The following is a 14,459-nucleotide window of genomic DNA, read 5'->3' as shown; positions in this document are numbered from 1 at the left end:
ATTCTGTAGGTTCTGATTTTATTAATACAATATAATAGAGTAACTATTTGATGTATAGTTTCAAACAGGAAGGAGCTTTTTCTCATATGTCTGAATGAGGCCATGCTGCCTGATATAGTTATGCAAGCTGTAGTTTGCTGGTACACCTGTCTTTCACATGTATTTTTCAAAATTCATTCCGAAGTTTGAGATGCATTTGGAAGGCTGAGGTACATCTGTGTCATCCCTCTTGGTGTCATACTTCTATAAAGGACACAGCATCTTACAGAAAATAGGAAACGTATTTCATTATTTGCCAACCTTGATTCTTTTCGTGCATTTTGAAAGAAGAAAGGTTTTCATAGTTTTTCTGGTATTTCCTAAGCATAGGGAGAAATAGGGTGTTTTTTCTTTTTCTGCTTGTACAGAAACTTTTTCCCCCATTCATATCCATGATCTTAATCTTTTAGATACCTGAAGAGTGTACGAGTGTAGCACAGAAGATTTAATGTGTGTTTGGAGTTAACTGATGTAACAGTTACCTTCCTTGTACTTGGCAGTGAGATGGATTTATCGCATGGTTAAAACACAGGAGTTTCTTCACTTTTGTCATGTGACCTGAAGTCTGGATTCACACATTTACGTATGCCCAACCAGTATTCCTTTTATATAAGAGTAGAAACCTTAAAATATTAATATAGGAGAACAATTGTGCATATATCTAGTTGTAAGTACATATTTTTTTCTGAAGCATTACTCATGTAATGTATTGTTTTAGATTTCTGCGTCTCTCCGGTTTTTATGATACTTTAGTAACATGCAGAGGAAACTTAAAACCACATTGTAATGTTTGCGTATTCGCTTGTGCATACGTCTTGTGCAAGTGTAGCCAGTAACTTAAGGGAATCAGCATTTCCTTATGTAACATTACAATTTCTTCAGTTAGCGCTGGTTTAGCTGTTTTTTTACTTTATTTCTTTTCCCCATTCTCTACATTTTGTTTGAACTACATTTTTGGAGTGTTTTAATGAGAACACACCTGATGTTTCTTATTTGATAGGCTTTTTTTTGGTTGGTTGTTTTTTGTTTTTTTTTGGTTGATTGGGTTTTTGGTTTGGTTTGGTTTGGCTTTTTTAATACTCATAAGTATTTCAGTCTTTCTTCTTTCACTACACTGATCGGTGAGTTTATGTATATATCCGTGTGAAAAAGCATTTAAAAAGGAGTTGTGTATTTGCATGGACTCATTGTCTAGACATGATACTAATTAGATTTCAGTTGTATTTTCTTTCTGGAACTTCTGTTTAGTTGGTTCTGAACGTGTATTTATAAAAAAACATCCTTAAGCTTCCTTGAGAACCAGTTGCTCTACTTATCTGGAAATGACCTCTTGCAGATGAGTACAAATGCACAAGGAGATGGAAACATATCAGTGAAGTCTCTGAAACATTTCTTTTGATGGCAAAATCATCTTTACATCTTACTAGTCTTTCAGGCGTGATGGTCCTACAGTAGAGTGAGCTGAGTTCTGGTCCTTTTAGTAAAGTAAAGTAAAATAAAGTAAAGTAAAGTAAAGTAAAGTAAAATTTTTCACTAAGTTCCAGATGCTAGATGCTACTCTTAAGTTCTGCTTGTGCGAAGCCACACAGGCAGTTTGCTTTCAGAGGGAAGGCAAAACCTGTAGAGTATTTCACATTCAGAATGATATGGGAACTAGAACCCTGCAAGAGCTTGACAGGGCTAGCCCTTGCAAAAAGCATTATTTGAGTCACAAACTGAGTGCCAGAGGCCATTGAAACTATGTAAATGCTGATTTATATAACAAAATTTTTGCAGGTTTTATTTGGGATATGAAAATCAATAAACAATAGAGAACAAAATTCTCCAGTAACCTGTGAAAAACAATTGGATGTGAGTTAATAGTAAATACTTTGGATTATTAACCACGCAGTAAAAATAAATTAAAATTATTCTTACTAGTGTTCCTGGCATAGGCAGACAAGAGGGTATTTAACGAAAATCAGTGGCTAGCAAATTTAGAACAAATGGAAGTAATCACTGTTCCAGCACTATGTTTTATTGAATTAATTGTTTTTTGTCATTACATAAAATGTTTGTATTTATAATATTTGAGATAATTTTATGATCATCAATAGTACTTGCATTTGATACCATAATGAGAGTTTTAAAAGATAGTTCCCATATGTGATGTAAAACAGTTCTCCATAGAAGTTACTGAAGTAATTACTCTATCTACTGGTAATGTCTTTTGGTGGCAAGTTACTGTTCATCTTATATTGTCTTTTTTAGCATGTTGGAGCTTTTTTCCCAGACTGAGTTAATCTAGTTTATGTCCCTTCATCTTTTTTTCCTATCAACTCCTTACTTTTGTCACTTGGTAAAAGGGAAAAAAGTCAGTCTTGATACCAGTGAAGCTGTTGACATGAAACTTTGATTTCTGACATGGGGGAATACAGCGTACTGTGTCAACATTATATTCAATACACAACCAATGAAAACTGGACTAAAAAATAAGAAAGGGCGTAAGAGCAGCCTTCAGCTGTGGAATTCTGCAAAGACTTGAGATAAAGGCAACATCTCTAGCTTAGAAGAGATCTATCCACCATAACAGGCTGTCTTAGGATGTTGTAGAAACTCTTTCCTGAACACGTTAGATTAGCCATCTCCCAAAGACTGTCTACATATATATTTAGTCCAGCTTCAAAGTAGGGGGCTAAGTTAAATGATACATGGAAGTCCTCTTTAGCCCTACATTTCTCTTTTCTTTATTTTTGAGTCTTTCTGTTGTTTTTTGCAGAATCATATGTGGGTTTTTCGTTATACCTATTTTAGGAGGAGTAGGTTAATTTTCAAAGTATGGAATTTAAAATTTTAAATAGCTGTCTATCAGTTTGATCTCTATAGCACTGGAACACTTCAAATTTATGCAAAAAGGCAAAAGTGCTATGTATTAATTATCATATTGCTAAGTTACCTTGTAATTCATAAATGCTTTTTGTTTTGCTGGGCATACTGCAAGGTATAAAATGTAGTCAGTAAATCACAAATAACTTTTTAGTCCTTGAGTTACTTGCAGAAGTGAATGGAGTTGGAGTAGTGCAGTAAATATTCTGTTTATTTTGCTTCTACAGAAATGTATCTTCTGCAGACAGAGAGTTAAGAAGATCTCTGGTGCCTGCATTCAGTGTTCATATGGACACTGCACAACATCCTTCCATGTTACCTGTGCCCATGCTGCAGGAGTGCTGATGGAACCTGATGACTGGCCATTTGTTGTCTACATGACATGTTTCAGGCACAAGAAGAACCACAATGTGGTAAGGAATGTGTTTCATTATTTGTTAAAAAATGGAATTTCAGAATTAAAGTAATGTTTCCAGAGAAAACGGAAGAAAGGATCTGCACTATGTATTATAATAGTTCTGGCTGTCATATTTCCATACATTGCAATCTATTACATCTTAAAAATTTTTTCTTATGCTGTTACCTGGGAGAAGTGATACCTGATATGCCTAACAGGTTTGCACTAAAGTCCTTTTTGAATATATTGTTTTGACAGCCAGAACAAATCCCTGAGTTCTCTTGTTTTGTTAGCCTGAAGTGTATTATAAATACTCAGATCATAACATCTTGCAAATACTCACAGATCCAGTGAGATAATGGATATGGTGTATATGTAAGATCTTTGTTCTGCAGCCAAACAGTCTTTTGAAAATACCCGATTATAATTATTCTGTCATCTGGCAAAGTAACACTGGCATGCTATGAAAATTCATGTTATGACTGCCTTTTTATTTCTATCCTGTGCTGAGGAGGAACCTTTTAATTTTAGATGAGACACATGAAGAATTACTTTAATGTCTTTTATTTAAATGGTTACTATCTCAGTTAAGAGAGAACTCTTACCGTTTATCATGGGCTTTTAAAACTATATTTTATTTCCTATCAAACTAGAAGGTCTTCACATGGTCTTATTAAGGAAAGAGCTTGATAAGTTAGTCAAGTTGCAGATTTTTTTTCTCCTTTATGCATTAGAATTGAAAGACATAAACCCAGGTAATGTCTGTATAATATATATTGGTCTTTCTAGTGCTTGTCAGTGAATCCTTGGTCTTAATGACAAGACTACTGAAGAGTAAGATTGTGTTTTGAGTGTAGTAAAATTTAATGCCTCCCAACTAGAGTAATCAGTCTTGAGTGTTCAATCTGCAGGTTGTTCTTTGAAAGGGAGATATATTGTGTATGCCTATATAAAATTTACGTGGAACTGTTAAATTTTTTGAATATTTTTGTTTTCCAGAATGTATGAACATGTTAAACCCGTACACTTGATATGGTTTTAGTTTCTTCAAACATTTTTCAGGAAAATGAGTTTGGTTTGAAAAACAAACAAACAAACAAACTTAAACCTCTGTCTGTACAGGCAACTTAAGGTATTTCCTCGGGTTTTTTTAAAACATTATCATTAGTTCAAAATTACTGGATTAAAATCATGGCCAGTAAAAATAGGGCTGTTCTTCCAAAATGTTTTCTAATATTTGTTTGAGACAAGTCTTTATACTCAAGATAGTGGGAGTTGCATCAGTTCCATTAATTACATGTTTTCTTAGTGATTTGCTTGACCTGTATTAAGTCGTGTCAAAGAAAAAAAAGCCACCAACTATGGGGAAACAGGATTTTATGTAGCTACTGTTTAAGAGCTTGTGTGAAGGACATTCAAAGTAGCTTGGAATGGGACTACTATATCCTTTCCTGAAACTTAGCACCAACATTTTTGAAAAAAATCTGGTATTATTACCTTTTTTCCCCCGTGGTTCAAATAAAAATCAGGTTTGCAGAAGAGAAAGAAAAATTATGCTTTTGTGTTTTTAAGTGGGCCAAAATTTGGAAAGATCAAATGCTTTGTTAAAGAATCTTTTTCTGTAAAATTCTTAACTTACTCCTGAGACAAAGGAGGTTGCCATATGTTTTTACATGCTTAGTTTTATACTCTGTCTTTTGAATAATTAATCTAATCACATGTTTAAGCCTTTGGAAGTTTTTTCACCATTGATTTTCTTGTTATGCTTTTCTTAGCTATTAGCTATTCCTTCAAGCAGAAATTACATTGCTCTTCACCATTAGGTATAGTAATGAACTTTTTTTTTTTGCTGTTGTTTTAGCTTCCTTGCTTAAAAGCATGGATTCGTTTTGGTTAAAAGAACTCATTCATACACAAGAAAATGAGAAAAAGAAGTTGTATGCAACTATTCTAACAGGGGAAAAAAAACCAAACCAAAAATACCTTTTCAAAGCCACTCAAAAAACCTCCTGAAGGATTCATATAAGATTAGCAAAGACAGCACTGAGGATCAGGGAAAGCTGGCTGGAGACAAGCGTATGCCCGGAGCTGATGTTTCATTTGGAAATTGTGAACAGAAGAGGCTATCTAGGCAGCCCCAGTTATGTTGAAAGACTAATGGTCTTTAGAAAGGGCAAAGACAGGGGGTGCCAAAACCCTGCTGTTGCTACTTTTGGAGCTATTTAAAATTATCTTCTACTATTAACCAGCTCTTAGCCTCTCTAGCAGACATGGAATGAAGGGGTGCTGTCAAGGGGAAGCTGTAGATTCTTTTCCTAGTGAAAAACTGAGTAATGCATTGTTTGCCACTGTCTGCTAACTACTGCCAGCCCCTGAACATTTCAGAGAGATGAAGGCATGCCTTCAGAAGGGCATGTCATTCAAAAATCATGAGCTGGCGTATTTTTGAAATATCATGCATAGTTTCTGTGCCTAAATTGGAGTTCCAAGGAGTAAATGATGATATGAGAGTTATACTCCTGTATCAAGTAAATCTCAGACTTTTGAGGATCCTCTCCCGAAAAAGTTTCTAGGTATTTAGATATACATTAGATACCTATTTCATGATAGTTATTATGAATTCATATATACATAGTTTATGTATTTAACAAGGGTTTTGTGTACTGCCATGCAGAAAATGAAGGAGAAAGTAATTTTACCTCCTATTGTTTTGAAGTTTGCACACAGAAAGGGAGATTAGCTTTTTTTCTTTGTATCTGGTTGTTTTCTGTATTTCTGCCACTATCTTAGTTCATCCTTGGCTTTCATACCATTAAAGAAAATCATACTTTTTAAACCACAACTTTCTCAATAATCTGGTTACTACCACAGCTGTTTCTTTAATCTGATAGACTCCTTTACATAACAGCTGTCCTTTCTGATCAAAAGTGACATTCTTAACATCAATAAATTCTTAAGATTTTCTGTCAGGAAATGTTTTCTGGGACATGCAATCAATTACAGAGTGCGCTTGTGAATGTTTTTCTCTGAGAAATAAATCTACAATCCTACCAAGATAACATACTAAGAAATAATCTTCTCCTTGAGCTAGAATGCATTTCTTGGTTTTACTATTTTTTTAATGAGAAACGGCATTCCTTCTCTGAATATTTTATCATTAAAGGAATCTATATTGTCTCTTAAAATATTATAGTTTGCCCTCCAACTTCTCTGAAGAGTTACATCTTCTTTCAGAGAAGATTTAAGCCTTTTAATAGAACTATATCTCCTTGTGTTTCTATAATACAATACTTCTTCTATTATTTCATATAAATAAATCAATTAATAGTCTTTAGTTTACATCTGATCCACTCCCCTGCCCCCAACAGCTGAGTAGGCTGAAGTCAAGAATTGAAAGGTAAATGTACGTGTATGTTTACATATGTTTCAAGATTGAATAAAACATGCTAATTGATATTTTATCACACTTTTAATAATACCAGTCAATTGCTATTTATGTAGTTAATTCTTCTACTTAGTCTGACTATAGACAGGTAAAATGAGGAGGAAATAATTTTTTATACATGCAAAGGTTAAATAATTTCTGAGTATGCTCAGAACATTATTTGTAGGTAAACTTGGTAAATGCTTTAGGAACATCATTGGGTTTTACTATCTGAGGTGACCTCAACTAAATCCTCCAAATGCGTATGACAGGCAGAGCTCTGGCACAGAGACTTAGTGCACTGCCTGTAGAAATGGTACAGAATATTTGTACTTGGTATGCCCTTAGTTTGCAGGAGCGGAGAGGTTTAAAAATTCTAAATCCCATAAATAAGTCCAGGAAAGAGGCTCGACAGTGACGACAGTCGTTGCAAAAATGGAAGTCTTCAAGTTTAGGGTGTGTTTTTCCTCTTCCCCTGAAGCATTCACCATACTGCTAATACTTGAAATTTTACAAAAAGAAGTGATGCTGGTTTTGGTTCTCTTTGATATTAGTGATAAAAATCCTATAGCTAGTAGCATTTTCCAGATTTTCATAAGACAATTTCAAAATTCTTATACTAACTGAAGAATGCACTGCTTTTGAAGGTTTGAAAGGCAGTGCTAGGAAATTTGGTAATTACTTTAATGTATATAGTGTATAAAGCATTTTCATGCAGTTTATAGAAACATATCTAATAAGAAGTGTTTTATGCTTATATATACCAGTGCATATGCCCTTTATCTTACATTAGCAGAAAAGCTCAATTGTTCAGGTATAGCCAAACTCACAATAGCTCACTTCTGCATAAATAAATGAACCTTTGTGACATATTGAATAGACAATCAAGATCAAAAGGAAGAAGTATGTGTTATTAAGATGAGAAGATAATGATTTTATTTTTCCTGGTGAAGAAGGTTGCTTTTAAAGTTGACAGGTTGTGGGGATACAATAGTTGGAAGCTGAGATGTAACAGTTGTCTGCATAATGTGAGCTTGTTGAGCAATTGCTCACTTACAAGGTTCTGTTCTTTTTACATTTATAGAATCCATCAAGCAGTTATTGATGTAGAATTTTTGCATAGTTTAACAACCCTGCCAGTCTTCAGATTGATATAACTAGCCCCAGGGGGAATTACAATTGAGAAATGAAAAAAAAATATTATTACTGATATACTATGTAAATACATGATGAAGGGTGGTCAGTGCCGTTGAAGTTTTAAAGCAAAAGTTCTGCATAGTATGGGTTAAGAAGTTTCTCCAATACACTGCTGTAGAAAGCTCTGGCAAGAACAGGATATGCATTTAGTTATTGCGTCCCATTTGGCAAACTATTAAGCTATTATGTAGAATCATACTGGGATCCAGTACCTCAAAATCCCATAATTTAAAACAAAAATTCAAGACCATGCTCTAGGTTCATCACATCTTATGTCTTCAAAAAATTTCTACAAATTATTCTATAAATAAATTTTACAAATATTGCTAATTTTGTATTATTGATCTAATTCAGAAAAGTTAGAAGGCATCAGTGGCAAAAATATGCTGTGATTTGGTATTCTTCAGATGTCACTTGTTTTCTAACAAAATGGAGAAACTTTTTATGTGAAAGAAATTGGGGTGATCTTGATTGAATGAAACTGATTTGCATTTGCAGTTTTTGTGCTGAGTGGTGAACTGTTATCAATCCTATTTTGACCCTGGTAAATTTACCTTCTCTTTTAAATTCTTTCTTTCTTCAAGAGACCTAAAGCATCTGAGAAGACCATTAGAGTTGGACAGACAGTCATCACAAAACATAGAAATACACGATACTATAGCTGCAGAGTGGTGGGAGTGACATCTCAGCTTTTCTATGAAATAATGTTTGATGATGGCTCTTTCAGTCTGGATACTTTTCCTGAAGACATTGTAGTAAGTACTTTCTCAGATACCTATTAGTTCCGGTTTGTTTTCTTGGTTTATGGTTTTGGGTTTTTTGTTTGCTTGGTTTTTGGTTTTTTTTTTCCTGATTTTGATTGTTTTTCTTTTTTAAATTAGAGATTGGGAACCTCTTGAACTACATCTTTTGACCTTGAGGAAATGACTTCTTAATATTCAGTTCATGTTTATTACTTTAACTGCTGAGAATGATTATTTTCTAATGGGCTTCCAAACCTTGGTTGTTCTAATTAGTCTTTACCATTTGACCAAATGAATCAAAAGTAATCTTATAAAATCTTTTAATTAAATAAGAAATATGTATTTAATAAAAGATATGAGAGAGGGAATTCCATATATCCTTCTCTGTCACTAAGAGATAAATTGTAAAAATTCCTTGCAGAATAGAAAACTGCTGTAATGTGAAGAATACCTCTCAAGAATCTGTTCCAACAACTTGTTTACACCTTCTGATGTTTAGTTTGTGAGATTACATTATTCATGATAAAAATCATCAGGGAGAAGATAGTTTATCTATGTGTAGTGTAGTTTATTACATTTTCAAAAAGCAACTGAGATTTTGATTTCCCTTATGCACTTACATAAACTACCATGTTTCTCATAACTAAGAACTACATTGTGCATTTGGCACATATGAACAAAATTTGCAGACAGTTGGGAAAGATTCTGTTTCCCTGCATGTTTGCAATGAATCCATTGGATGCTAAGCTTTGTGGTGTCCGTCGGGTGCCCTTTGGCATCTTTCTCATGATATGACTCTCATCCTTTTTCACCTTCATGATCCTATGAGCGTTTTTTGGGCTGAGCTGATATTTTTTCACGTATCTTCTGGTAATAATCTCTAAGAGTTAGAACCTCCAGGGAACACTGGTATGCAAAAGTGCTGTTTGTTGTTGCAGGACCACTTTTCGCTTAGCCCTGTGTCCTGTTCTGTATGTAAAGGGGAAGAGTTTGGCATTCTCAGCGGTGCCGAAGAATGCATGCTCTGCAGCTCAAGGGGCACAATTCCCAGCAGCACTCCGTATTTTTCTCCTGTGAAAATCTCTGGACTCTTCTGTTTTCTGAACGCCTGATGTTTTCCTAGAAGTAGCATTAACTGACAGATACATCAGTGGAAATGATGCTGTTGTTCTTAAAAGTTTCTTAGTTATTGAAAAATATGATGCCTTTTGAAAATATGGTATTTGAAAGGGTACATTTCATAACAGGGATTGAGCTGTTTACCTCCCACTGGTCTGAATAGAAGTCAGTCAGTAAATTTCTCTTACATGCCTTTGAAAATTTATCCTTTAATTCACAACACTCCAAAAGGCTCCATTAATGATCAAAGACATTCTGATTTAGGATGATCAAGATATTAAGTAAATGTGGCTGTATTGTTATTAGAAACCCCTCTTTTGTTAATGCCTGCATCAAGGATCTGGTAAGGTAGAGATGAGAAACTGCTTACTGCCCTAGTGGGGGAGTCTGATCTGGAGCTAAGAATAAATGTAATCAGGTCTGGATATGCCTCAGTGCTTCTCAGATAGTGGATGAACAACATATAATTGTTTGATGGAAACACCAAACGAATTTCACATTCCTTAGAGAAATCTTGTTGTGTTTTCATTAGATAATATACCTGCAGCAGTTACTGGAAGGGGAAAAAATGTTTTTTCTTCTTCCCAGACTAAAACTTACTAATCCATGCAATGTGTGAATCAGGTGTTAGTGCCTCTGGGAGGACTTATTCATCAAATCTGGTGTGAAAGCAATGTTGCTGCCTATTGAAGAACTTATTTTTCTAATCTGTTTTCACTTTTTAACTAGCTCACAAAGATAGCAGGAGCTTTCTGCTTTTCCAGTATGTGCTGAATCCACTACATAATTTCAGCTCAGCTCACAATAGACCAGAATTCCAATGTTCAGACAGAGTGATTTATTTTTAAGGAGGAAAACAGGAAGCAGGCAAAGTTCAGTCTCGAAGCTTCATGGAACTCTGTTTGCATTCAATAGCAACCAAAGCAGGGTATACATTGTTGTCTTCTCATAGGTATTTCTCTTGGTTTGTGTTAGCATTTGCCAAATATATCATGTGGGAGGTTTTTAAGTGTAAGTGTTAGCTATAGGCATAGATATTTAGATTTTTTTATTTCAACCTTACTTATTGCTTGGGTGCTATACCTGATTTCTACCTTGTCAGAATTTCTTAGACTCATCACTCCTCAATTATTTGGTTTAAACCCATGAGTTGGCTTTTTGTTGTGCTAACCAGTCAGTTTTCCTTCAACCCAGCAGGTATAAGAGGGTGCAAAGAAGTATATGGATAACATTTTTTTTCTGGAAGCAACAGCAGGACAGCTTCCTCTTGTAATTCATGGGAAGACTGCAGTGATGGGGCTAGTGTGTTGTATCTTAAAGGAGGTGAGATGACAAGTTTAGCAGTTAGTTTAACAATGCATGCACACAAGTAGAGAGTGCCTATGCTGCAATCCTGAGTAACTGCTACCAGCAGACAGCATGCGTGTGTGCCACTGGCCACTTCTTAAAGTACTAATGCTCCATAACTTGTCACAGAGCCCCTAGCTTAGCTCAAGAGGAGTACTGCCCTGTCCAGCAGGACAGAGGTCAGTACACAGAGTATGCATCAGGAAATTTTTCAGTTCTTTGGCCTGCTCATTTAGGGAGAGTGTCCCACAGTCCTTTTTTTAATTTTTTTCCTCCTGTTGATACCTGATGGACTTATCTCCACTGGCATATCTTAGGAGATTGCTAGAAATTATTACTCTGGGTATATAGCAAGGAGTTGTATTTGGTTTTGTATATATTGTGGTGGTCAAGATGCCTTAACAGCAAATATAATTAAAATATATATGCATATATATGTGTCATAGTTTGAAATTGGCCCCCCTTGAGAGTTCGAGGGGCTCAGAGGTGATTGGGTGCCAGGACAGTGTTCCCTGGAGAGCCAATCACCACTCAAGTCGTTCGCTTCTGCTCAAAATCGTATATCACAGCACTGGAAATGGTTGGCATTGCAGTCTTGGTTGTTTTGCTGTTGGTGTCTGCGGCGTGTAGGTGGACAAGGCCAGGGGTGGCTGGGCTCCCTCTCATCCCCTCCGGTGGGGAGAGGGGAGCCCTGTGACCCCCCAGCTCAGCCTTTGGCTAGAATTAGAGTCAGCATTTGGAGTGTATGCTGTGAAGGAAGAGATTCACAGCACCTGAGGTAAGAGAAGAGAGGCAGGCTTTGCAGCCAAGCCTTCTTCCCCCTCCTTTTCTGCAGTGAAGCTTTAGAGGGAGGCTTTTCTTTCCCTCCACTGTGAGTGGAGGAAGGGCTCAGCGTTGGAGCTGAGCCAGGAGACTGGGCCGTGGAGGTAGGCCCGGCGCTCGGGAGAGGAGTCCCAGGCGAAATTGGAGACAGGCCAAGAGAGGCTCGGGAGTTGCCTGCCGAAGCTGACCGGAGGCAGCCAAAAACTGACTTAGAGGAATGAAGATTCCAGGACGCGTACGCTTGATAAGCTACGCTGCAGCAGCTTACGAACTGAGGTGGGACACTGAGAGGGAGAGATCACCAGCAGCAGGAGAGCAAGGACTCAAAGCTATTTTCTCAGACTTCATGAGGAAGAGAGACTACAACAAACTGCTGGAATTTGGTGAGGAGGGAGTGCTCAGGAGCCCAGAACACTCCCACGGCAAAAGACTGTATTACATATCAGCCTTAAAGGCTGCTCCTGGACTAAAGTTAAAGGAGGGGCTTGAAAGGACTGACTGATAGTAATGTATATATATATATATAGTTGCCTTTAGTTTGTATAGTATTTATTTGTGTAAATAAATGTATATACTTCCCCCTTCCCCTACAGAAGCCTCTGACCTGAAAGTTTCTCTCCGGTGTTAGGATAAATTGTTGAGAAGGGGTAGGGGAAGCTTGGAAGTTGGATTTTAGATTTCTAATGTAGCTCAAACTGCTACAATATGTAAGCTAGAATTAGACCTGTGGATGAAGTTGTTTCCATATTGCCTTATTAAAATGACAGCAGAACAAGGGAGACTTTGCAGTATACATGGGTGGGGGCAGAAAGATACCACCAAATTATATCGATTTCAAGGAAGAAAAAAGATAATTGCAGAGTGAAGCATGCTTTGAGTCTGTAGAGAGTTCTGATTACGGGAATGCTGAGCACATATCTCCTGAAGTGGTAAACATCCTTCCAGGCCACTTGCTCCACTAAATGCCCTGGTCTTTCAGTGACAAATTTACACAGAATTCTTCAATATGGTTTCACCTTGTGGTTATCAAGCAAACTAGGTGAAAAAAATGAGTGTAATTACTCTTGCTTCCATGACAGTTAACCACATTGTATTTTAGTTTACTAGTAAGTATATAAATGTAGGGGTTATCCATTAAAAAGGTAAAGCTAGTCTGTGGGTAGTCATGTCCACAACCCAAAATGGACTTCACTTATTTAAGTCTATAAATTGAATAACATCATAAATAATATTGTAGGTTATGGAATGCTCCTGTAAATATTCCTTACAAGCAAGAGCATCTTAAATGTTGAGGATATGAGATGTATTTGGAGGAACAATTGGTCCTGTGTTCAGGAGTTCATGAGGTTTTTGTGGAACCACATTATAGTAATTTTCTGAGATCCTGATAAAATCCAAAAAGCATCCTCTTGAAAGAAGTATATATTAGTTCAGGTTAAGACATTCCGATTGCAGCTGCCAAAAGCAGGAATGAGAATTATTTTTCACAGAATCATTTAGGTAAGAAAAGACTTTTAAAGTCGTTGAGTCCTACCATTAACCTAACACTGCCAAGACCACCACTAAACTATGTCCATAAATGCCACCTCTGCATACCTTTTAAATACAGCCAGGGTTGTTGACTCAACCACTTTCTTGGGCAGCCTATTCCAGTGCTCGATAACCCTTTTGATGAAGAAATTGTCCCTAATCTCTAATCTAAACCTCACCTAGTGCAACTTGAGGCCATTTTCTCTCATCTTGTCCCTTGTTACCTGAGAGAAGGAACTGACCCCACCTTGCTACTCCTTTCAGATAGTGCTAGAAAGCAATAATATCTCCTCTGCACCTCCTTTTCTCCAGGCTAAACAACCCCAAATCCCTCAGCTGCTTCTTATAGGACTTGTGCTCCAGGTCCTTCACCAGTTTTGTTGCCCTTCTCTGGACTTGCTCCAGCACCTCAGTGTCTTTCTTGTGGATGGTTGTAACATTTTTCAACCTCCACTCAATTCAGATCTCCCCAGTCTGCCAGGACTTCTGGTAAATGATGAAAAGTGTCTCATCAAGCTCTTCCACCAGGTTCCTCAGTACTCTTAGGTTGATCCCATCCAGACCCACAGACTTGTGTGTATCTGAGTGGTGTAGCATGTCAGTGACCATTTCCCTGTGTATTATGGGGGCTTCAGTCTCCTTCCCATCCTGGTCTTCCAGCTCAGGGTGCTGAGTTCTCACAGAGCAACTGTTCTTGCTATTAAAGACTGAGTCAAAGAAGGGCTTAAGTACCTCAATCCTTTCCTCATGCTTTGTCACTATGTTTCCCTCTAGCATGCAATTAAGGATGGCGATTCTCCTTAGCCCTCCTTTTATTGTGCATGTGTTTATACAAACATTTTTTATTGTCTTTTACATCAGTACACAGATTAGGTTCTAGTTGGCCCTTATCCCTTCTGATTTTCTTCCTGAATAATCTCATGACATCCTTGTAGTCCTCCTGAGCTGGCGGCTGCTTCTTCAAAAGGTGGTAAAC

At 36.8% G+C, this 14,459-nt stretch overlaps 1 protein-coding gene across 6 annotated transcripts in view; it reads left to right on the top strand.

Moving 5' to 3' along the window:
* Positions 1-14,459, top strand: part of KDM4C (lysine demethylase 4C) — a 260,988-nt gene that overhangs the window by 227,139 nt on the left and 19,390 nt on the right. For all 6 annotated transcript variants that reach the window (XM_027752199.2, XM_039384505.1, XM_039384504.1 and 3 more), the window contains 2 exons: positions 3,132-3,317; positions 8,507-8,677. In XM_027752199.2, coding sequence (XP_027608000.2) covers positions 3,132-3,317; positions 8,507-8,677 — 357 coding nt within the window. The remainder of the gene's footprint in view (positions 1-3,131; positions 3,318-8,506; positions 8,678-14,459) is intronic.

Source organism: Pipra filicauda, unplaced genomic scaffold (assembly GCF_003945595.2).
Source record: "Pipra filicauda isolate LSUMZ 115617 unplaced genomic scaffold, ASM394559v2 scaffold35_size7292922_pilon, whole genome shotgun sequence".
In the NCBI taxonomy this organism is placed as follows: Eukaryota; Metazoa; Chordata; class Aves; order Passeriformes; family Pipridae; genus Pipra; species Pipra filicauda.
The sequence above is the reverse complement of the archived record's forward strand: the minus strand, read 5'-3'. Positions and strand labels throughout refer to the sequence as shown.